We start from the raw sequence: 24,683 nt of genomic DNA on the forward strand, positions 1-24,683 counted from the left end.
TTGTTGTTTGGCAGGTCCGGGCTGGGGATTCAAACCCGCCACCTTAGGTGTACGTGGCTGGCGCCTTAGCCGGTTGAGCTATAGGCGCCGAGCCGGTAGTTTATGTCTTTCAGGGAATTCCCCATTTCATCTATATTGTTGAGTTTATGGGGATAGTATCTGTCTTAATCCGCCTGGACCGCTATAACAAAATACCATAGACTAAGTAGTTTAAATGACAGAAATGTGTTTCTCACAGTTCTAGAGGCTGGGAAGTCCAAAACCAAGGTGCTGAATGAATTAGTTTTGGGGGACGCTCTCTTCCTGGCTTCCAGATGGCTGCTTTCTCACTGTATCCTCACATGGTAGAGAGCGAGCTTTAATTTCTCTTCCTCTTCTTATTAGAGCACCAGCTTTGTGGGATCAGTGATCCATCTTTATGCCCTCATTTAACTCTATCACCTATAAGGGTAAAGCCTCTATTTCTAATATAGTCACATGAAAAGCTAAGGCTTCAAGGTGGCGCCTGTGGCTCAGTGAGTGCAGCACTGGCCCCATATACCGAGGGTGGCGGGTTTGAACCCTGCTCCAGACAAACCGCAACAAAAATTAGCCAGGCATTGTGTTGGGCACCTGTAGTCCCGACTACTCAGGAGACTGAGGCAAGAGAATCACCTAAGCCCCAAGAGCTGGAGGTTTCTGTGAGCTGTAACACCATAGCACTCTACTGAGGGCGACAAACTCTGTCTCTAAAAAAAAAAAAAAAAAAAAAGCTAAGACTTCAACATACGTTTTTTAGGGTACACAATTCAGTTCATAACAGTATTCTCTTATTTTTCCTTTAATGTTTGCAGGTTCTGTAGTGATGTATTCTCTTTCATTCCTGATATTGGCAATTTGTGTCTTTTATTTTTGATCACTATGACTAGAGGTTTATTAATTTTATTGATCTTTTCAAAGAACTGTTGAGTTTCATCAATCTTTTTTCATTTTTGTGCTTTGAAGTTTTATTGATTCCTCTTTATTATTTCCATCCTTTTGCTTGATTTGAGTTTATTTTCTCTTCTTTTAGTTATGTAAGTTGGAATAATATATTGCTTATTTTAGACCTTTAATTTGTTCTAATATAGCTTTTAATACTACTGGTTTCCATCAAGGTACTGGTTAGGTGCATCCTACAAAGTTTGATGTTTGTATTTTCATTTTAATTCAATTCCGAATTTTTTTAAATTTTCTTTGAGACTTCCTCTTTGACCTATGGTGATTTAGAAATGGATTTTGTTCCAACATTTGGGAATTTTCTAGGTTTTTTTTTAGTTTAATTCAATTATATCAGAGAACATAGTTTGTATGATTTCTTTTTTTTTTTTTTTTTGAGACAGAATCTCAAGATGTTACCCTGGTGGCATCATAGGTCACAGCAACCTCCAAATTGGGCTCAAGCAATCATCTTGCCTCATTTTTTCTATTTTTAGTAGAGACAGGGTCTTGCTTTTTTGCTCAGTCTTGAACTCATGAGCTCAAGCAATCCACCTGCCTCGGCCTCCCAGAGTGCTAGGATTATAGACATGAGCCACTGTGCCCAGTCTATGATTTCTATTTTTAGCAAAAATTTGTTAAGGATTGTTTTAAGTTCCAAAATATGGTCTATTTTGGTGAATGTGCCATATGCAAAGAGTGCCATACTATGCTGCTAGATCAGTGGTTCTCAACCTGTGGGTTGCAACCCCTTTGGACTGTATTAAAGGTTCGCGGCATTAGGAAGGTTGAGAACCACTGTGCTAGATAGAAGATCCTATAAATTTCCATTAATTCAAGTCTGTTGTTGTTTGGATATTCTGTATCCTTACTCATTTTGTTTACTTGTCCTCTTGGTTACTGAGACAGGAGTATTGATATCTTTCTCTCCTTTCAGTTTTACTTGTTTTTGTTTCACATATTTTGAAGCTCTGTTGCAGAGTACATATACATGGAGGATTTCTATGTCCTTCTGGGAAATTTACCCCTTTATTAATGTATCGTTTTCCCTGGTAACATTTCTTGTTCTGAAGTCTACTTTGTCTGATACTTAGATAGCTACTCCAACTTTGTTTGATTAGTGCTTGTATGGTTTATCTCTTCTGTTACTTTACCTACTTATGTCCTTCTACTCAAAGTAGGCTTCTTATATTTAAAGTGGATCCATATGGCCAGGCACAGTGGTCTGTGCCTGTAATCCTATCACTCTGGGAGGGCAAGGCGGCTGGATTGCTTGAGCTTACAAGTTTGAGACCAAGAGTAAGAGCAAGACCCCTTCTCTACTAAAAATAGAAAAACTGAGGCAAGAGGATCACTTGAGCCCAAGAATTGGAGGTTGCTGTGAGCTATCATGATGCCATGGCACTCTACCTGGTGCTACAGCTTGAGACTCTGTCTCAAAAAAAAAAAAAAAGACAATAGCTGAAAGTTGTTACTTTGTTATCACTAAGATCACCATAGTTATTAAAGTGGAAAATGAGTAAGATCAAAAAAAAAAAAAAAAGAAAGATAGAAAGAAAAGAAAGATAAGATAAAATAAGATGGATCCATGACAGATTTCTGATATTCTTATGGCACTTTCTACACAAGGTAGAAACTGTGTCAGCCTTTTCCCCAAGGCTTTTGTCCCACAGCCTGGGATGGGGTGGTTGTTGCCTACAGGTCTGCTTACAGGGCTCAGACAACCTCAATTACACAAAAAAGTCAAGATTCTATTACAAGAAGGGTGATGCCCTCCTGGATGGGGATAGGCAAGCTGCTTGGGGCCCATACCCTGTCCTGCTCTTCAGGCCTCTGCTCAGGTACACAAACTGTCCAGCAGTGAGGCAGCATAGTCAACTGGGCTTGGGGAATGGGTCAGTGACCAAAGGGGAATTCCAGCACTGGAGAGCTGAGTGTAGATTTTAGTACAAAAGGAAAAACCTGTTGGCTAAGGTCCATGGCCATCAAGGGCTCCAACTCCAAGGAGAAAAGAGAGAAGAGAAAGAAGACCCTTCAGAAACACCACAGAGCTGGGTAGTATGGGCACTTGTTAGGCCATAGGCACCAAGAGGAGGTTCCTCCCTGCAGGCCAGTGAAACCCCCTGAATGCTGGGTCCCTCATGAGGGCCTAAGGGTACCAGACCCTTGCCCCATGGGATTGAGCTTGGGCAGGTGGGTCTTGTCCCCGCTCTGTGACTTTGGGCCTTCACATGAGGCACTGGGGATATGGGAAGGTGCCAGGGACAGGGGTGGGAGTGGAGGGTCACACCAGGATCATGGGAAACAAGGAGGGGGGTGCCAGGGACCACATGAGGGGCACTGGGGATAACGGGACTCACTGAGGTTTGCTGAGGCTCATCCTTGATGCCCCCTGGTTTTCCAGGGCCCAGGACCATGATCCCGCCAGGCGAGTGCACATATGCAGGGAGGAAGAGGAGGAAGCCCCTCCAGAAACAGTAAAGTATCTCATCTTCTGTGTTCACTCATTATTGCCGATGAAGGGGAGGAGTTTGTGTTTTCAGTAAAAAAAAAAAAAAAAAAGGTGAGTTTCAAGAAAACAGTGAGAGAAAGGTATGGGAGCCACAGGCTTCTTCCAGAGGACCTCACCCTGGAAAAGGTCCCCACCAGTGGGAGTGGGGGGAGGAGGGACCCTGGGGAGCTGGCCCCACCCACCAAGGCCTTAGGAGGCACAGTTACAGGGTGGGCACATGCAGGCCACAGGCACAGCTGGGTGCCCTGCCAGCCTTATAGAAGCCCCAGAGGATCTGAGTGTATGTGTGTGTGTGTCTGTGTGTGTGTCAGGCTATGTGAGGCTGTGTGTGCATATGAGCTGTGTGACCATATGAAACTATGTGTGAGGCTGCTTGTATCTGAGGTTATGTTTGTGAGCCTGTGTGCATCTCTATGTGTGTCAGAAACTGTATGTTTGTGTGTGAGGCCATGTAAGTGCAAGGATGTGTATGTGAGAGGCTGTGAATGTGAAGCTGTGTGTATGTGAGGCTGTGAGTATAAGGCTGAGTGTGAGGCAGTGTGAATGTAGGCTGAGTCTGTGTGAGGCCGTGGGTATAAGGCTGAGTGTGAGGCAGTGTGAATGTGAGGCTGAGTCTGAGACTGTGTGAGTATGAGATTGTGTCTATGTGAGGCTGTGAGTATAAGGCTGAGTGTGAGGCAGTGTGAATGTGAGGCTGTGTGAGTGTGAGTCTGTGAGTATAAGCCTGAGTGTGAGGCAGTGTGAATGTGAGGCTGTGTGAGTGTGAGTGTGAGTATAAGGCTGAGTGTGAGGCAGTGTGAATGTGAGGCTGAGTCTGAGACTGTGTGAGTATGAGATTGTGTCTGTGTGAGGCTGTGAGTATAAGGCTGAGTGTGAGGCAGTGTGAATGTGAGGCTGTGTGAGTGTGAGTCTGTGAGTATAAGGCTGAGTTTGAGGCAGTGTGAATGTGAGGCTGTGTCTGTGTGAGGCTGTGTGTAAGGCTGTGTGTCAGTCTGTGAGGATAAGGCTGAGTGAGTGTGAGCCTGAGTGTGAGGCTGTAGAGGTTGCAGGGGTGCACTCTACTGTAGCAGTGTCCGTGTGTGGCCCATGTCTGGGACACAAACTACCCTCTTGGCCTATAGCTGTGGGAACCTGAGAGCCACACAGCCCCACCAGTGTGGGTGTGAGTGGGCTCGTCATGCTTGCAGAGCTGACTTCACATGCCATGCGGAGTGGGCTGCACCGCAGTGGCCTCTGTGTGCTGAGGGCCAGGGTATGGGGTCTTAGGGGGCAGCATCCGAAGGACCAGGAGGGGCCTGAGTCTTCCCTGACACAGTGGATGGGTGGGCAGTGGAACCGGTTTCCGAGTCTATACTCAGCAGAGGTTTGTCTTGGTGATGAACTTATCACATTAAATAAGAAAATAGCTTTTGCCTTATGGCTGCAAGCAGGGATCTCTGTGGTATGGCAATTGAGGGAGGAATCACAAGTAAATTTCCTGCTTTTAATATGTTTTTATGGCTCGGCACCTGTGGCTCAAGTGGCTAAGGTGCCAGCCACATACACCCAAGGTGGCGGGTTCGAATCCAGCCTGGGCCCGCCAAACAACAATGATGGCTGCAACCAAAAAATAGCAGTGTCCGTGTGTGGCCCATGTCTGGGACACAAACTACCCTCCTGGCCTATAGCTGTGGGAACCTGAGAGCCCAGGCTCGTTGTGGCAGGCGCCTGTGGTCCCAGCTACTTGGGAGGCTGAGGCAGGAGACTCGCTTGAGCCCAGGAGTTGGAGGTTGCTGTGAGCTGTGTGCCATGGCACTCTACTCAGGGTGACAGCTTGAGGCTCTGTCTCAAAAAAATATATATTTGTTTTTATTCCAATTCAGAGGCCTGAGGTAATGAGTTTTTGAGGCATTTACATTTTATTTACTGATGTTTTGAGCTGGTAGTGTTTTCCTCTAGTTCAAAAGTTAGAGAAATTCTCCTTAGCTTGGTTCCCTGCCTGAAGGCATCTTGTGAATCCCTCATGGGATATTTTATGAGTAAACAAGCAAATATGCTTGTGCAGTCTGTACATTTCCTCTCCTTCTGTCCTTAGAGATTGTTCCCCATTAGTTCACCCATTTTAAGCTACACAGTGTGTGGATATGTTGAATTGTTTTGCCAGCCCTCTGTTAGTGCCTGCTTCAGTTGTCTCAGGGTTGTGGCAGGTCTCAGCCATGCATTGTCCTGCACAGGTACAGGGTGTTGGGAAAGGCAGCCCTCTGGGTGCTTAACATGACAGCACATCGGTGTTGGGGTACCAAGGTGTTTCAGCTGGCCGTCTCTTAGGGTTGTATTGGCAGCAAGTACCTTAAAGGATAAGGTACCGCCTCCCATGGAGGCAGAGCAGTGATATTTTCATTTTTGAGACACAGTCTCACTTTGTTGCTCTTGGTAAGTGGTATCATAGTTCATAGCACCCTCAAACCCTTGGGCTCAAGCAATTCTTTTGCCTCAGCCTTCCAAGTAACTGGGACTTCAGGTGCCGGCCACAATGCCTGGCTATTTTTAGAGATGAGGTCTCTCTCTGGCTCAGGCTGGACTCTAACCTGTGAGCTCAGGCAATCCACCTGCCTCTGCCTCCCAGACTGCTAGGATTATAGGTGTGAGACACTGAGTGCCGTATCCCCTGATATTGTCTATAAAAGGGGTGGTTCCCTAAACTCAGTGTCCTCAACGACACATGCAGCAGCCTGACCCTTCTGGGCCACTCTAAGGGACTTGAGGACACAGCATAAATGACAAACACGCTGATTCTCACATGGCGTGCTATGAGTAGTGAGAACTTTGTCTGCAACTCGAGGTTTCAAGTCTCCTTAAATTCTGGACCCAATACTCATATTGGGGCTAAGAACCTACAAGTAATGTTCAGTTAGAGGCTGTGGGCATTTGCAGTTGTATAGTTGTTGTCAAACTCCTGGCATTACCTGCTGTACTTGCTGAGGGCTGTCATCAGTGCCTGTTCCCTGTGTCTTGGTGTGCGTGTAGTGTTTTCTAGGCTTTGGCCATTTTAATTTGCATTCTCTTGTCATAAGTGAGATTTAAGAGCTATTCCTTTTCTGTGAATGGTCTGTGTTTATATCTTTTACTCATTTTTCTGTTAGATTATTTTTGTGCTTTTTGATTTGTAGGATCTTGTATACTGGGAAAATTAATTCTTGAGTGGGTTTGAGATATTTTACTCCAGTTTTGATTTTACTTATGCTATTCTTTACCTTGTAGTAAAATATTGAATGTTTATGAGGTTGAATTTATCAATATTTACCTTTGTGGCTAATTCATTCTACATCATAATTAGTAAAATCTTCCTTGGTCCAAGTTTATAAGAGAATATTCCCATTATTTCTTCTAATATACCCTTTTAATCTTTAAAATACATATGTTAGCTCAGCGCCCGTAGCACAGCGGTTACAGCTCCAGCCACATTCACCAAGGTTGGCAGGTTCGAAACAAAAAATAGCCAGGTGTTGTGGTAGGTGCCTGTAGTCCCAGCTACTTGGGAGACTGAGGCAAGAGAATGGCTAAGCCCAACAGTTTGAGGTTGCTATGAGCTATGATGCCACAGCATTCTACCCAGGGTGACACAGTGAGACACTGCCTCAAAAAAAAAAAAAAAAAGAATAAAATACATATGTTTAAATTTAAAACTTTTGAGCACTAAGAGAAAAAAGAAAAAAAGTTGAAAATAGAAAAGAAAAATAAAACAATTGTGATTGACAGTAGAGTTACTTGAATAGTCACTAAACATTTTCAGGCACACACACACACACACACACACACACACACCCCTCTACTGCATTCGCTTGTCTGGGCAGTGCATGCAGACACATCATGACCCTGCAAGGAGGTCATAAGGCTGCCCCTCAATCTCCACCGGAGGGCTGCTGGGTATGTGTGTGTGGGGTGGTACAGTAAACGCCCTAGGGACATGTTCTGGGGAAAGTGGATGTTGAGTACAAGGACACTTGTCCTGCAGTCCCCCTTAGGAAGTGAGATTTGCTGGTTCTGGCTGTCCCAGCTGTGGCTCCCACCATACCCAAGGGCTGTGTGGAGTTCTGGTCTGGTCCTCATCTGTGAGTGATGATAAAGGTTGTGGAGGGTAGACTGAGTATATAGTCAGAGGTGGAATTGGTCTAGACTCATGAGTGTTGGCTCCTGGGCTAGAACCTTCTCCTGAGAGGCCCCCAAGGGCCTGGGTGCAGAGGGCAGCTGGGCTGCTGACTGGGGACATCTTCCTCTTGGCACTGCCCTTAAAACCTTCCTCCCCCTAGCCCAGCCCTGGTATCATTTGAGTTCTATGGGTAATTCTAAACCCACAGCATTCTCCCAGGAATGAATGCCTTGTGCCACCATCTGCATGTTTGATGCCTGAAATCTTGTTCATTGAAGTTTCCAGAGTCCTCACTGAGACAGTGCCTTCAGCTCATACAGTGTGGGAATCAAGAGGTTCCCTTTGTTTTCTGCATTTGTATCTTTAGTGGAGTTTAACTGAAGTACACACATTTCAATGGGACTGTACTATTTAAATTGTATGATCTGTCGATTTTGACTTTGTATGTATCCGTGAAACTATCACCAAAATCAAGAGTATAGACATTTCCATCACTCCACAAGTTTCCTGATGCCCCTAGGTAATTCTTCATTTTTCCCTCCACCTGCATCCCCAGGCAGCTCTGTCTGCTTCCACTAGCTGTAGATGATGTGCATTTCCTGCCATTTTGTGTAAATGGAATAATACAGTATTTTGATGGGCTACTTTCAATTGGAACAATAATTCTGGGATTAATTCATGTTTGTATCAACAGTTTATTCCTTTTTATTGCTGAGTAGTATTCTGTTCTGTGGATGTGCCAAATTTCTTTATTCCCCTGCAGATGAAAATTTAGGTTGCTCCCAGTTTGGGGCTATTACAAATAAAGCTGCCTTAAATATTTTTGTAAAAGTCTCTATGGGTGTATGTCTTAATTTAATTAAATGTGCAATTGCTAGGCCATATAGAAGGTATATGTTTAAGTTTTTAAGAAACTACTCAACTGTTTTCCAAAGCAGTCCTATCATTTTACATTCCTAGCAACATTTTACATTCTGGATACAAATCATTATGAACATTTTATTTTAGTCTATGATTTGCCTTTTAAATTTTCTTAATACTGACTTTCAAAAGATTTTTTTAAAAGGTTTTGATGAAGATGCATTTTTCAAATTTTTATTCATCTATGTTGTTAGAGTTCCTGAGACCCTAAAGTCTCAAAAATTTTAAACAAGTTTTCTTGTAAAGTTTTATAATAATTTTACATTTAGGTCTAATAATCCATTTTGAGTTCACTTTTTGGTATTGTGTGAAGTTTGAATTGATATTCATTTGTTTTTGTGAATATATAGTTGTTCCAGCACCATCTTTTGAAAACAATTTCCTTTCCCTATTATATTGCCTTTGTATCATTTTGAAATAACTTGTCAAATAAATAGATCCAATGAAAAATAAGCAAGTTTATTTCTAGACTCTATTATGTCCTATTCATTTTGTGTTTTCTTTAATAACCAAATCATCTTTTTTTTTTTTTTTTCAGTTTTTTTTGCCAGGGCTGGGTTTGAACCCACCACCTCCAGTATATGGGGCTAGTGCCCTACCCCTTGAGCCACAGGCACTGCCCTATAACCAAATCATCTTTAATATTGGAGATTTAGAGAAGGCTTAAAATCAATCGGATAAGTCCTCTAACTTTGTTCTTCTAATTGGCTATTCTGGGTCCTTTGGATTTCCATTTAAATTTTAGAATCAGATTGTCAATTTATATAAAAATTTGTTGGAATTTTAATTGAGATTACATTGAATCTATAGATCAGTTTGGGGAAGAATTGCCATCTTAATAATATTGAATCTTCCAACCCAAGAACATGGTATATCCTTCTATTTATTTAGGTCTTTTAAAATTTTTCTCAGTAAATATTTTACATTTGTTTATGTTTAGATATCTTGGGTGTCTTTTGTGAGATTTATTTTATATTTTTGTGCCTCATAGCTTTCTTTTTAAATCCCCTTCCACCTGAGCTGGCTTGTCTCCTCCCCCATTCTGTTTCTTGCTACTAGGGTGCGGGTTGAATTCTCCTTGACCCCATTACCTCCTGCCATGGAGTAGAGCTTCTTCCCTTAGCCTCCTCTTAGGTTCCTGGACTTCAGCCCATGCCATCTCAGAGGAGTGTTTCCTGTCCACATGTCTTCTCAACCCCTAGCTACCCACCCTTCTCCATCTACTTGTGTGGAGTCTTCACTCTGGTTCATGCACTTGGGCTTGGGGAGTAGGTATTGCAGCACAGCAGCAAGAGGCAGGCAGTGTTCTGAGGTGTGAAGGGATAAAGCCATGTTTGCTGAGCTGAGCTCTTAGGACACTTGCTACTTCACCAGGCAATGGCCCCTTCCTCTGGGCAGCTTGGGGGTAGGAGGGGCTCAGCCTATTTGCAGGGCATGACTTCTCTCTGAGCTCTAGACAGATGTGTGCACTGCATAAGACCATGAGGGTGTATGTCTGTGAGGAATGGGTGGGAGAAGTGGGCCCCGCTGGAGGCAAGGACAGGTGTGACCTCCAAAGACAAAACCTGTCTTACTCTTTTTTCTGTTACTAATGGAATACCAGAAACTGGGTAGTTTATAAAGTAAATTAGTTTATTTCTTGCAGTTATGGAGGCTGAGGAATCCACGGTTGGGTGCACATCTGATGATGGCCTTCTTGCCGGTGGGGACTCTGTGCAGAGTTTCAGGATAGCACAAGCTCAGATGGTGAGAGAGCTGAGTGCTAATGTGCCCCCTCAGGGTCTTTCTTCCTATTCTTACAGAGCCACCAGCTCCCCACCCATGATAGCCTGTTAATCATTAACACATGAATGGATTAATACATTCAGGGGCCAGAGGCCTCATGACCAATCACCACTTAAAGAGCCTGCCTCTCAACACCCCATGTTGGGAATGAAGTTTCAACATGGATTTTAGAAGGGACTGATATTCAAACCATAGTAAAGCCCCATGTGGACCTGCCATGCAGAATGGAGTGAGCCACTGCCTGCCTGCCAGTGGACCTTTCCCAGGTGCCTGTACGTGTCTGCTGTTTCATGTCTGTTGTCTACCCTCCTCTTTGCTGCCCTCTTCACTACCATTGACCACCTTGCCCATCCATCTCCCTGGTGTGTCTCCTCCTTTCTGACCTCCCCAATTGCCATCTGCTCATCAGGTATTCCCCTTGTTTTCTGGGGAGGCCTCTCCTTTGTCCTGGGAATGCCAGTGAACACTATAGCTGGTTGAGTTTATCCGTAGGTTGTCCTGCCTATTTAAATTTTGATGGGCAGCTTGAGTAGGTGAGAGGGACAGGTAAAGGCGACAGCTGCTCAGAGGTGGGAGGGACAGATAAAAGGCCTGTGTCAGGCAGACTAGGGGACATGAGAGAAAAGCCCTTGTAGGACACTTATCTTTTGTGGGTATAGCAGATCTGCTGTGGGTTAAGAGGAGGATCGAGTGACACTCTCCTGCCCATTTGTGGGGTGCATCCATGTCTTGGGTCCTATGAGTGGTGGGTATCCAGTCTCTGGTGCTTGGAGGTGCTTCGGTGTCCTTACCTTGGCCCTTGGCCCTTGGCCCTACCACATAGAGGACAAACTAAAACTCAAAGGGGCCTGGGAGCTGCAGGGCTGGAGGCTGTATTTGACGTGCTCAGGTGGGGAGTGCAGGAGTTATAGCTTTTCACTAGTGATGCCAGGAGGAACTTTTCATTTTTCCTGGAATATGTTAGGTTTTGTTTAGATACTGAGGAGACTCTGATGGCTGCTGAATGAATGTGATATTTTCCACACACACTCTTTTGCCCAGACATCCTGGGGCTAGGTGTCCTCCTTCCATCTCGGGGAATGATAGCACAGACAGGTCAAGTAGTATGCCAGCATCACACATCACACAGCAGGGGTGCCATGCCCTTCATCTTTGCAAGGAGCCATTGTTCTCTGCTAGTTTGTTCTTTATTTCTCTGTGCATTCCTTCCAAATGCTGAGCTATCATTTCCTAGTGTACACTTTGGTGTTTTCATATGTACATCTTCAGAAATGGTGAGTTTTAGCTTTATCCAAGTGTCTCTGCAGCAGCTGGAATGCTCCTAGTAAGATCACTTCAGAGAACAGTTGACCACCTCATGCTGCCAGTGGCTTTTGGTGGATAAACCCATCTGACTGAGGCCATTTCCCACAGGAGGCCCATCCGGGGGGCTGAGAAGTCGAACCCTTCCAAGCGGCACCGGGACCGCCTGAATGCTGAGTTGGACCACCTGGCCAGTCTGCTGCCGTTTCCCCCCGACATCATCTCTAAGCTGGATAAGCTTTCCGTCCTGCGTCTCAGTGTCAGTTACCTCAGGGTGAAGAGCTTCTTCCAAGGTAGGGTTCTTACCTGTGTCTACCTGTGTCCTCCTGATTCTCACCTGGGTCTCACCTGGGCCCAACTGTGATTGAGGAGGTGGGTCTGGTGGTTTGATGTGTGCCAGCAGGGCTGTGGGTTTTCTGTGTTGTCAGGTCAGGCAGCCTAGCTGTTCCCCCAACTCTCAGATCAGAGTGTTCCACCCACTTCCTGGGCCAACACTGGTGGGAGGGTGGGGCCAGCCCTGCCCCTGCTGGGCCTCATTGGGGTTCCCCTAGCCCAGGGGCTCCAGGGAATGAGGTTTTGGCTTTGTGGAGATGAAGGACCAGTAGTGGTCAGGAGGCTGAAGCAGCTAAGCAGGTGTGATCCCATGGCCTGTGCTGCCCTGGGATGCCTGGTGCACTGACCCTTGCAGCAGCACTGGTCGCCAGAATGCCCATAGGCCAGGCAGGTTCCTCCCCTAGAGGCAGCTGCTATTGCCTGTTCCTTCCTCCTGCACCTGGGGTGGGGCCTGCTGGGGTCACATCTCCCTAGAGATAGAGAGGTTTTCTGTCCCCTTCCTCAGCACACAGCCCAGGTGTTTTGTTCTGGGGGGGAATGGGAGGGTCCAAGTGTTCACTCCCAGGCCTGCATCTAGCCTGTCTCCTCCCCATTTTTTCTGTGACCTTCTCAGAAGGCCCATGGAGAAGGAGATCCCCTGTCTGTGTCCACTAGGGGTTTCATATTCAGAATTTGATCTGAATTCTCTTCACCAGTGTCCACAGAGTCTTGTTCATGTCCTGTCTATCATCACAAGTGCTATATTTTCTTCAATTTCTGGTTATTGGATGCCCTGGGACCTTAAATTCCAGGAGACCTGTAGACTCATAGACTGTGAGGTCTTTATCCTTGGAAGGTGGGAGTAACGTCGCTTTCAGCTTCTGCATTCTATGTAGGAGCTGAAGGTGATGTGACCTGAAATGATTTGAATTATACTGCTTTTAAAATGAAAAATCTAGTCACTTGCTGGAATGTACCTCTGGCAGTTGGGTAGGATGACTGTTCTAGGTCAGCCACGTGGGGTGCAGCAGGGCTGGGGTGCCACCTCCCATGTCTGACTGAGGTGGGGAGAACCTGGCATCCCTTTAGGGATAGGGTTCTGCCCTGGCGTGTGTGTCCTGTGGGAGGATCTCCCACAGACCTGTTCCCTAGGTCCTGACCAGCCTCTGCCACCCACTGAAATTTAATACAACAAAATGTTAACAATCATCTTTATCTCTGACTGGTGAGGTTTCAGCAAGGTGTAGTTTTGCTTTTCGGGTCTTCTAATTTTATACTAAAAAAGTATTAACTTTATACCTTTATCTGCAGACCCAAGCACAGGGGCTTCTTGCCCACAGCACCCTAATGGTCACTCTTAGCTCTGGCAGTGCTGAGCTTAGCTTAGTCAGAGGACTACACCGTTAGCATGTGTTCAGGGTGCTTGTGCATTTCCTAGAGGATTAAGATATGATGAAGAAGCAGAGTTCCATCCTGAACTTTCCACACATGGGGTGCTAGGACAGGCTGGGGACAAAGTCCTTGAGATTTGCTTTCTGTGAAGTTCATGTGGGCTCAGTGGACCCCCCTCCACAGTTACTGTTTCATGCCCCAAGGACAGGAAGGAGGCACTCTCAACCTCCTGTATGGACACTGTGGGCCAAGTTTGGGGCTATACAGTGGGCGAGGGCTTTGTCCAGAGCTAAAGATATGGTTATTTTCCCTTCTTCTTGCTGACGCTCCCATGAAGTCCCGACTTCTACCTGGGAGGTTGGGAGGGAGGCTGGAGTCAATTCCTCTCTGGACAAGTCCATTTGTGCGTAGCCAGGCCTAGGCTTGGCAGTCTTGGAAAGGCTTCAATTCTGAAATTTCCAGCAAGTGCAGATGACTGTCTAAGTGTTCACCCAAATGCACAGATCTTCTTAATGTAACGATCTGCAGTGAGTGCATTGTGGGATTAGCTGCTGACATAGGCAGGCTGCCCTGGGTATCTGTTACACTTGCTGTATGTGTGAATTCTCACAGTTGGGTTGCAGATAAAATGAATCATAGTGGTCCACAGGCTTTATGAGAGCAGTGGGTAAAATGATAAACTTGATTTTTCTATCACTTGTTTTCTACCAAAGATTCTGAGATTTGTAATCCCCTTCAAGCTGTACATTTCAGAGAACATTTTCAAAACTTTCCTGAATTCATTTCCACTGTGTAGTTGGGGAAAAATCAAGATATAAAAATTAGAACTTAATCTGTATCTCTTGACTCAGAAATGGATGGACTAATTTCATTAAAATTTCCATTAAAAGTCACCTCTAGGAAAGACATAAACTGGAATGTTTCAACCTCAAAGAGTGAGGATGGCCTGAAAATTTGCTTATGATGTTTACTTTGGTATTATATTATTATTTAAAAATTTTTTTTTGTAGAGACAGAGTCTCACTTTATCGCCCCCGGTAGAGTGCTGTGGTGTCACACAGCTCACAGCAACCTCCAACTCCTGGGCTTAGGCGATTCTCTTGCCTCAGCCTCCTGAGTAGCTAGCTGAGACTACAGGCACCTACCACAACGCCTAGCTATTTTTTTGTTGCAGTTCAGCCAGGACCGTGTTTGAACCAGCCACCCTCGGTATATGGGGTCGGTGCCCTACCCACTGAGCCACAGGCACCACCCGACTTTAGTATTATTGACTTGCATGGATTTTTAGAAGGCAGTGGAGTTCATTTCATTTTTATTTATTTGGGGACTGGCACTTGTAAGTTACAAAACCCTGGCTTCTGTGGGTTCCCGTTAGGTTGGGATTTTCCACTCTTGTCAATTTCTCTCTTCACAAAAGGGGAAATTCCAGGTTAAAGGAAGGGAAGCTGAGACAGTCCCCCAGAGAGCCTGGGGGCAGAACCAGGCCTGGAGCTGCATCCGGGTCAGAGCCAAGTTCCAGTTCCAGTTCCAGTTTCAGGACCCCCAACTCCAGGAGGGTACAAGAAGCCCCGGCCAGTTACTGAAGCCCAACCAGTGATCAGGTCAAGGCCCATGGAAAAGCATCTGGGAGCAGGGTCCTGGGGCTCAGGGTACTGATGGTAAAGGGCCCTCAGGTCTCCCAGCTCTGGCACATGGACTGTGTTCACCCACTGACCCATTGGGACAGGAGAGTTGATATAGTTCCTGCCACTGTCGAGAGGGGTGTAGAGGGCAGTGCCATGCCAGCAAACCAGAGAGAAAAGGCATTCCAGCCCTGACTCGGCACAGACCTGGTGTCTCAGGGTGCAGGGCTGCCCTCCTTCTCCTTCTCCTATTACCCCACGGTGGGGTCAGGCAGGTCATTCTTTGGTTCTCTGTGTTCAACCTCTGGTACCTGGACTCTCTTCTGTGGAGGGGCAGATCTGCTCTCCCCACATAGGTAGGGTCGGCCCAGAAGTCCCATGGCTCCAGGGGCTGCAGAATCTTGAATTCAGATGCCAGGCTTGGTGGCATACGAAATGATTTTGTAAACCCAGGACTGAAGCACATGCAATTATTAAGCCACATTTTACTGCTGTTCATCTTTCACTATGATTTACCCTTTTCCTGATGATCCATATTACAGACTGAATGTTTATGTCTCCCCAAAATTCACGTTGTTGAAACCCCAATCCTTAGTGTAGTTGTATTTGCAAGTGGGGCCGCTAAAGAAGTAATTATGGTTAAATAAGATCATAAGGGTGGGGCCCTGATCTGATAGGATTAGAGTCCTCAAAAGAGACTTAAGGGCTCTGGCTCTCTCTGAGCACTCACCAGAGAACATCCAGGTGAGGACTCCATGGAGACAGAATGCTCCCAGAACTTAATTCAGTCACCACCTTGATTATGGGCTTTTAGCCTCCAGAACTGTGAGAAAATAAATTCCTATTTAAGTCCTCTAGCATGTAGTATTTTATTATAAGCCGTGCAAGTAGATTGAGATTTGAGATTTCAGTACTGAGAAGTGGGGTGCTGCTGTAACACATGCCTAGGAATGTGGATGTGGCTTTGGAGCTGAGTGATGGGTGGAGGCTGGAGGGCTTTGACGTGTATGTGGAAAAAACCAAGACTAGCAGGAATTGGTGGAAATACGGACATTGAAGGCAATTCTGCTAAGGTCTCAGAGAAGAGGAGGGTTGCAGAGAAAGTTTTTGCCATCCCAGACAGAGGAATTGTATGTCATCTCGAGCAGAGCAATGGTAGAATATCCACCACCATATCTTCTGTGGTGAGGACTTGGGACGTAAGTGAAGAGTATGGTACTGGGAGCTAGAGGGAGGGGCTTCCTGTTACCAAGTGGCAAGGAACTTGGCTGAGCCTCGTTGCACTTTTGTGAACACAGAGTTTGTGAGAGATACAATTGGATACTCAGATGAGATTTCTAAGCAAAGTATAGAAGCTGCGCCCTCATGTCTTCTTACTGCTTGTAGAAAACGTGAGAGGAGAGAGATTCCAGTAAATTGAAGGAACTGTTCAGAGAAAAGGAACCGGAACTCAAAGATTTGGAAAATTCTCTGGCTATCCATATTGCAAAAAAAAGCATGTCCTGGAGAAACCACCATGGATGTGGCTGAACACACATGTGATAAAGAGACCAGTAGATGTGAACTGGTGGACTTAATGAGCCACTTCACAGAAGCTAGCATAGAGGTGGGATTATTGCAGCCAAGCCAGCACCAGTTTGGATTAAAGGGAATGGCGTGGATGACAGAGCCATTCAGCTGCCAGGAAGGGGTAAAACAGCCCTGGTGACTTAGAGGCCAGGACGGCCTCTCCTGCCACAGGCCCAGGGCAAGTTGCTTCTCGTTGGCTCTGGGAGGTGGGTGCTGCAGAGCTGTGGGCAGACACCGAGCAGAGGGGATTGTCCAGAGCCTTTAGGAGCTTGTGGACTGTACTTACAAGATGATTTCCCCAGGTTATGCCTGGTACCTCTAGCCCAGTGTTTTTCAACCTTTTGTATCTCATGGCATGCTTGAACCCTGTTTGGAACTTACCACCCCTTTTTTATTTCTATTTTCTCCCTTTGGAATGAGAATTTCCACCCGAGGCCAGTTCATTGGCCTGATTTCCCAGGCTGCCAGCTGGAGAGCAGCACTGCCTCAGGATAAATTGTAGGTCCAGTCTCATGTGTTTCTGATGTAGATGAGATTTAGATGAAACTTTGGCTTTAGGCTTTAGAGTTGATGCTGGAATGAGTTAAGACTTTGGGACTGTTGGGATGGAATAAATGTATTTGCGTGTGAGAATAAGAATTTGGGGGGACCCTGATTGGAATGTTATGGACTAAATGTTTCTGTCCCCCTAAATTCCTATGTGGAAGCTCTAACCCTTAGTTTGTCTGTGTTTGGAGATGGGGCCTCTAAGGGAGTTACTAAGGTTAATGAGATCAGATGTGTGGGGCTGTGACCTGATGGGTTCGAATACTTACTTATAAGAGCACAAAGTCCATGTGAGGACAGTGAGAAGGCAGCTATCTGCCAGGCAATTAGACAGCCTCACCAGACACTGAATTTTGTGGCACCTTGATCGTGGATGTCCAGCCTCCAGAACCGAAGAGAGAAAATAAATAAATCACTGTTGTTTAAGTCATTGTTTTATAGCAGTCCTGGAGGAGCCTTCAGGCAGGAGGTTTGGGATCGCCTTTCCCTTGAGCACAGGGAGCACCTGGGGCTAGTCACTGTGGATGTGACCATGGGGCTGCATGTGGCCTTCAGACTAATTCCCAGGGCCCTCTTTCTCACCTGTCCTCTCTACCCTGATACTTCTGGGAGACGGCTTCTCCTTTGGGGGGAATATCAAACAAAGACATACTGATTTTCATCATTTCAGGGTATTTCTGAGTACTTGAGGGCCAGGAGAGGAGCTGGCCCTGATATGTGGTCACTCCCACCTCTGATCCTAGGGTCCTCGAGGAGTGGTTTCCCAAGCACTGCCATAGTTGGAAGGAAAGATCACTCCTGATAATTTTGAGCTGATTTTATTTTTTCCTACCTCATTTAATTGCTTCCCAAATATAAATCTGGCTAAGAAGAGCAAGGACTCAGGCACTCATTCAGTTCTACCCAGGACACCTGAAGGAAGCAGGCTGAGGACAGAAGGAAACTTAGCGTTTCTTCTCACATCTGCCCAGCAAACCCACTTTGTGACTGGGTTTTCCTTCTGCCCCTGAAAGAAACTGGGATAACTCTAGGACTTTTCCGGCCCTTCTAGGTAATTTAGTGTTTTCTTGTAACTAGGTCTCAGGCCCCAGGGACACAGTTAAACCTCTAAATGCCTCTCACATGAGAGGCTCTTTCCCACTCTCACCTGGGGCTGAGGCAGGTGGGAGGTCAGGGGTCAGGTTGGCTGCTTTGTCCTTTGGTCCTTCCCCACTGGTAGGTGCAGTTTTGGACCCTCTAGGGTGGGAGCAGACGGGATGGAGAGGCTCTCTTGGAGGGCACATGGGGCTGGCAGGGGTGTTTGGGTATTCTCATCTTTTCTCCAGAGACCACCAAGTTGTTGCAGCTGCAAATGCAAGTGATTCCCCCAGTTGGTGGCTGGTACCTCTAGCCTAGTGTTTTTCAGCCTTTTGTATCTCATGGTACACTTGAAGCTATAAACTTCCACAGCACACTTAAATTATGTTGATAATTTAAGATTTGTTGATAATTTACAGAGTAAAAAGAAATACATACTTACTGTGCTTTGAACTTCTTTTGAAAATAGCTTAATGATTTTTTTTGAGACAGAGTCTTACTTTGTTGCCCTCAGTAGAGTGCTGTGGCATCATAGTTTACAGCTACCTCACACTCTCAGTTGGCCTCAAGCAATTCTCTGGACTCAGCCTTCTGAGTAGCTGGGGCTACATGTGCCTGCCACAATGCCTGGCTATTTTTTTTACAGATGGGGTCTCGCTCTTTGCTCAGGCTGGTCTCAAACTCCTGAGCTTAGGCAATCCACCTACCTCAGGGGTGGGGTGGGGGAGTTGTGTGTTGTTGTTTGTTTGTTTGTTTTTGAGACAAGTCTCACTCTGTCACTCTGGGTAAAGTGCTGTAGCTTCATAGCTCAAACTCCTAGGTTCAAAGGATTCTCCTACCTCAGCCTCCTAAGTAGCTGAGACTACAGGCACCTACCACCAGGCCTGGCTAGTTTTTTCTATTTTTAGTAGAGACAGGGTCTTGCACTTGCTCGGATAGTCTCCAACTCCTGAGCTCATGGAATCCTCCCACCTCAGCCTCCCAGTTCACTGGGTTATAGGCATGAGGCATGGTGCCTATCCTTTAATTAACGATCATTAAAATTTTTCATGGCACACTCAAGATCCTCTCATGTAGACTGGCTGAAAGTCACTGCCCTTGCTCTTGCTGAAGTCTGTTCTTTAGTCTCCAGGCCCTGCAGGAAGTGTGCCCTTTGACCCCACATGCAGCCCCCTCATCTGCTGGGGCTCCAGGAGTGCCCTTTTGCTAAGCATTCAAGTATTTAATGAATGGTTTTGATAAAGAAGAGTAAAATAAAAGGAGAGACAAAAATGATAAAAAAAAAAGGATATTGATAAAATGGAAAGGAAACATATAATAGAGTTCTTCTAACGATAAGCTTTAAGAAGATCTGGTAAGATTGATCAAGGATGAAAGAATAAACACTATCAGGAATATAAAGTATGTCTATTATGAAGAAATCATACCAATAAATTTGAAGTTTGAAAATGTAAATGAATAAATTCCTAGAAAATGCAGCTTATTAAAAATGACTTAAGAAGAAATAGAAAAACTGAACAGTCAAATGACCATTTAAGAAGTTGATTCAGTTGTTTAAAATCTTCCCACAGAGAAAAATCTAAGTCCAGATAGTCTAAAAGTGTTTTCTACCAAATAGTGAAGGGAAAACAATTCTACTCTGTACTGAATCTTGTGTTATTGAACTGGAATTGGAAATAATGGTAGGAATTCATGATTTCCAACATATAAAATCACATGAAGACATTGAATATAGCTATAAAATGTGTACATTCACACCCACTGGCTCTGCCCACTGAGGGATCTTGGCACATTGACATGATAGACATGAGCCACCTAACATTCACGTCTTGGTCTCTAAATAATCTTCACCATTAAAAGGGGCAAGGCCTTTTGGGGCTCATTCTAAAGCTAGAGAAGGAAAAGTACAAGATAAGCTTCAAATACTTCATGCCAGAAAGCAAGGCTGAGGTGTGAGGGAAGTGGGTCACAGGACACAGAGCCATCTTGAATGAGCTCCCACTGGCCAACTTTGGGACAATTTCAGCATTAAAATGAATAATGACAGCCCAGTAAATAAAATAGGGTTTTATAAGTCCATATGGACATAAGTGAATGAATAAATGAATACATAAGAGAAAGCGCTTATAGTAGATTGATAATAACGGTAACAAGAGATATGACCATAGACAGAAGAGATAAATTATAAAATAACCATCTGGCAACCATTACAGTAATAACTCAGGCAAGAAACATCAACAGATGCTAAAATTAGTTGTGAGAAAGGATTTTTGTGGTCTTAAACAAAATGTCTATTAAATATGTATACAAAGGGAAAAAACCTTACGGTAGAGAAACCCAGTATTCCTTGTCTTACATGATCAAATTTAACCCTTCCAAGAATGGAGCAAATCAATTCTATGCACCATGCAACAGGATGTGTGAGTAGGACATAGCATCACCATGGTGATGTCACAGCTGGATGAATATCCTTGGTCTAATCAGGAGGAAACACCAGACAAACTCCAACTGAGGGGCAGTCTGCAAACTAACTTGCTTGTAATCTCTAAAAAGTCTCAAAGGCCATGAAGCCAAGGAGAGACTGGAAGGGATGAAGAGGTAGTGGGGAATGGGGCAGTGTGGCGATGGATATAACAGCAGCCCAGCACCACCCTTGGCTAAAAAAAGGATCTTATTGGGACACTTGGTAAAACTTTTAAGTGGAATCTCTGGGAAAAGGGTATTTGGGGTGCCTTCTACCATTCTGATAACTTATCTGTAAGTTTGACATTGTCTCTCAAAAAAAAAAATAGAGCAAAGAAAATGAAAACTGAAAAGTTTTAAGGAAGTGGTCTTAGAGCTCTGAGGTATGTCCTAGGGCAGGGGTCCTCAAACTTTTTCAACATGGGGCCAGTTCACTGTCTCTCAGACCATTGGAGGGCTTGACTACAGGCCCCAGGACAAGTCGGCTGCTAAGCAGGACAGTCAGCTGCGGCAAAAACACCCAGCGGGCCGGATAAATGTCCTAGGCAGGCAGGCCGCGTGTGGCCCACAGGCCATAGTTTGAGGAGGCCTGTCCTAGGGTATCCCAGCAGACACCTGGCTACTCCAGCCTAGAGAGGAGCTGGTAGGAGGGTACGTCCCCAGGAGCAGGGAGGTAGGGGGAGAATGGGAAGGCGTGGGTACAAGAGGGCCTGCAAAGTAGCTGTGTTCTGGAAGAACATGATGTGCATAGAGGTGTGTGTGTGTGAAGCCAGTCACCTTTTAATGCTTTTAGGCACACTTGACATCTTCAGGCATCTGGTCCTTTTTTTTTTTTTTTTTTTTTTTGAGACAGAGCCTCAAGCTGTCCCCCTGGGCAGAGTGCCGTGGCATTACAGCTCACAGCAACCTCCAACTCCTGGGCTCAAGCGAGTCTCCTGCCTCCGCCTCCCAAGTAGCTGGGACCACAGGCGCCCGCCACAACGCCCGGCTATTTTTTGGTTGCAGCCGTCATTGTTGTTTGGCGGGTCCGGGCTGGGGATTCAAACCCGCCACCTTAGGTGTACGTGGCTGGCGCCTTAGCCGGTTGAGCTATAGGCGCCAAGCCATCTGGTCCTTTTGAGAAGAGAAATACAAGATTAGCTAACACTTTCCTCACTGCTGCCATCATAACCACCCTGTCTCACAGATGCTGGTCTGAGCTGCAGAACCTGTGTGGGAAGAGCAGAGGAGTGGGCCAACCTGGGCAGTCCTGTACATGGGTAGAGGCAGCCTCGCTGAGAGAGGCTGGTCTGGTAACATGGCATACCCCCACAAGCCCCTCAGATGGCCTTCCCTGGCCCCACTTTTTTTTTTAGAAACAGCTGTCACCCAGGCTGAAATGCAGTGGTGTCATCATGGGTCACTGCAGCTTTGAGCTCTGGCCTCAAGGGGTCCTCCTGCCTCAGCCTTCCAAAGCACTGGGCACCACTGTACCTGACCCCCTGGCCAGACTTTCAACATTACAACCTCTGCCCCAGACCCTGACAGAACCTCTCTTCCTATCTCCTGCTCTATTCTCCTTCACACTTGGCCTGTGTGTTTCCAGGTTTCATCCATTCTCATTGTGTCTTGTATCCCCAGGACGGGGATGGCATCAGAGATGCTGGAGAGGTAAATGGCTGCATGGGTGAGTCCCCAGTCCTTCATGAGGCCCCTGTGCAGCTGGACAGTTTGGGCACTGAGGCTTTTACTTAGCTCAGGCTGTGCCTACTCACTGTGAAGACTATCAGACCCTGAAAGGAGCTGATCATTTGCAGTTCTGTGTGACTGGTGCATGTGAGCAAACAGCAGGTGATGATGACAGGCACATAGGCTGACTCCAAGTTGGTGTTACCTGCAAATTCATGATTATGCAACTTTATAAATATACTTGAAATAAATTCATTATTTATAAACAACAGTGAAGCTGGGCACTTACTTCTCTTTGACATGAGAGTTTACAAACAGGGCAGCCTTTGTACTTGCAGGTGGATGGCAAAGGAGTCACAGGGCGTGGCGCCCCAGCCAGCAAAAGGTAAGACACGTCCAAACAGACCAAGGCAGTGCTCCTGGGGTAAGGTGAGCAGGCATTGCACAGTGTCCTGTGCTCATCTTTACACCTGTGACCTGCATGGATTAGCTATCTGCATTGATTGCATTAGTAGGGGAGATTTGTTTTACAAAACATTTCTTAAACCCTTGGCTTGACTGGTATACTTTCCTTTCATAGGTTAAAACTTCATAAGATTGTCCAAATAGTCTGTTTCTACCAGATGTCTCATGTCATGAAGAGAACATAGGCTGGCAATGTGCACAGATATTTTTCTCCCAAAGAGCTATTTTTGGTTGCATCTTCCATGATAACATAGGGTTAAAGGCAGTGGTGCATTTTCTTGACAGGACAGGGGGTGCTACACAGCCTGAGGCTCTGGTGTGACTTCTGAAAGTGGTTAGAGGTGTGTTCTCTGAACCAGAGAAATGCATGGGCACTGCCAGTGTTCACTCCCTGGTCTTTGATGCTCAGAGGAAATATATTTTTTATGGTTCTTTTTGCACTGCATGGAAGTGTGAAATCTCTATAGCTCAATGCACTTTGAAAAATCTGGAAGTTTTTCTTGAAGAAATGGGACAACTTGGAGCAATATACATATTGGACTGTGCTCTAATTTTCTAAATATCATGTTTGTGTGCAGTGGGCATGTTTACTTATATTCCTGATGAATTTTTCTTACCTGAAGGACATCAGAATTTGAATGGCATTTATAACCCCACTAACAGACAAGCCATAAGTAGGATTTTGGAAGGACATACATGTACACTAACACCCACTGGCTAAGAGCCTTTCTACCCTTTGTGCCTGATTTCCCCAGTGAGTGCATCAGGTGCGTGCGCTCATGTAGGTTTAATAAGCCCTGCACATAACCAGCGCAGTGCTGCAGCTCTCAGGCACCCAGCACACAGTGTACATGCACCCCTAAATATACGCACATGTACACATACCCGCACTCACTCATGGGCACCTGTCTTGGAATTTTCAAACTCCAGAGTGAAGCTGTGGGGACACATGGCTTGGGAAGCAGGGCCCACTGAGGGGCAGGAGGTTCACCCCCTCCCACTGCACCTTGTGGGCTGATCATTGCCCCTCCCTTTGCAGTTCCTCAACTGTTTTCTCACCTGCTGGTGCTCACCTGGCTAATACAGGCTGACAAGAAGTGAAGTACCTGGCTGTAGAGCACTCACCCATCTTGCCATGCAGAGGGGCAGGGGCCTAGGGAGGAGGGTCCCTGAGGCCAGACTGTGTGGGTGGCTGACCCTCTGTGGAAAACTTTCTTTGCCAGCCAATTTGAAGTGGTGGTCCCAGGGCACAGGTCTACTCTCGGCAGATGCTCTTTCTGCACATCAGAGGGAAGGAAGGACCTCCTATCCTTTTCAGGGACGGTGAGACATGCTCATTCACCCTCCCAGGACTGAAGGCAACACTCTGTGGATGCAGTTGGTGCCTCCCCCCACCCCACCCCACCCCCACCCCATGCACAGGGCAGCATCCAAACCGTGTGCTGCGTCATCATTGGAAGTCTGGAGTTTCCTGAGGGACTTTGTCCCACAGGTGAAGGTTGGAGTGTGGCTTCTTTCTGATGAACAGCCTGCAAGTGCACCCTCAGGAGCAGCTGTCCTGTGCTGTAGGGCCTTCCCAGATATGGGGGGGGGGGCTCTTCATCACCCACCTGGGCTCTCCTAACTGCCTCTCCAGAGCTGCCTCTTTGGTGGCTGGAGAGGCGCTCCCTGTCCACAGTCTCACGTACCAGTAGCCTTTGCAATAGTCTCAAGTGTTTCCTCTAACCTTTCCTGTGAAGAAGCCAGAACAGAAAACACATGTTCAGAAGATAACTGTGAGGGGAGGCATTTCAATTTGTAGCTGTCAACAATCACTAAATGGTATGTATCATGGTTCATTTTCAAAAGGCAAAAATGTTTATCTTTCAGTTCTTGAGAAACAAAGGGAAAGTTTGGATGTTTTCAGACTGTGAGGCCCTGGCCCTTTCTTTGATGTGGAAATTGCAGAGGGGTTTGCAGATAC

General features: G+C 45.9%; 1 protein-coding gene across 1 annotated transcript in view; it reads left to right on the top strand.

The window, feature by feature from the left end:
* Window positions 1-3,149: 3,149 nt before the first annotated feature.
* The window catches only part of AHRR (aryl-hydrocarbon receptor repressor), a 72,640-nt gene continuing 51,106 nt past the window's right edge, over window positions 3,150-24,683 (top strand). Inside the window, exons 1-2 of the mRNA XM_012812857.1 lie at window positions 3,150-3,434; window positions 11,718-11,899. Coding sequence (XP_012668311.1) covers window positions 3,343-3,434; window positions 11,718-11,899 — 274 coding nt within the window. The 5' untranslated portion in view covers window positions 3,150-3,342. The remainder of the gene's footprint in view (window positions 3,435-11,717; window positions 11,900-24,683) is intronic.

The sequence above is a fragment of the Otolemur garnettii genome, unplaced genomic scaffold, assembly GCF_000181295.1.
Source record: "Otolemur garnettii isolate 467f Iridium unplaced genomic scaffold, OtoGar3 scaffold00226, whole genome shotgun sequence".
Taxonomy (NCBI): Eukaryota; Metazoa; Chordata; class Mammalia; order Primates; family Galagidae; genus Otolemur; species Otolemur garnettii.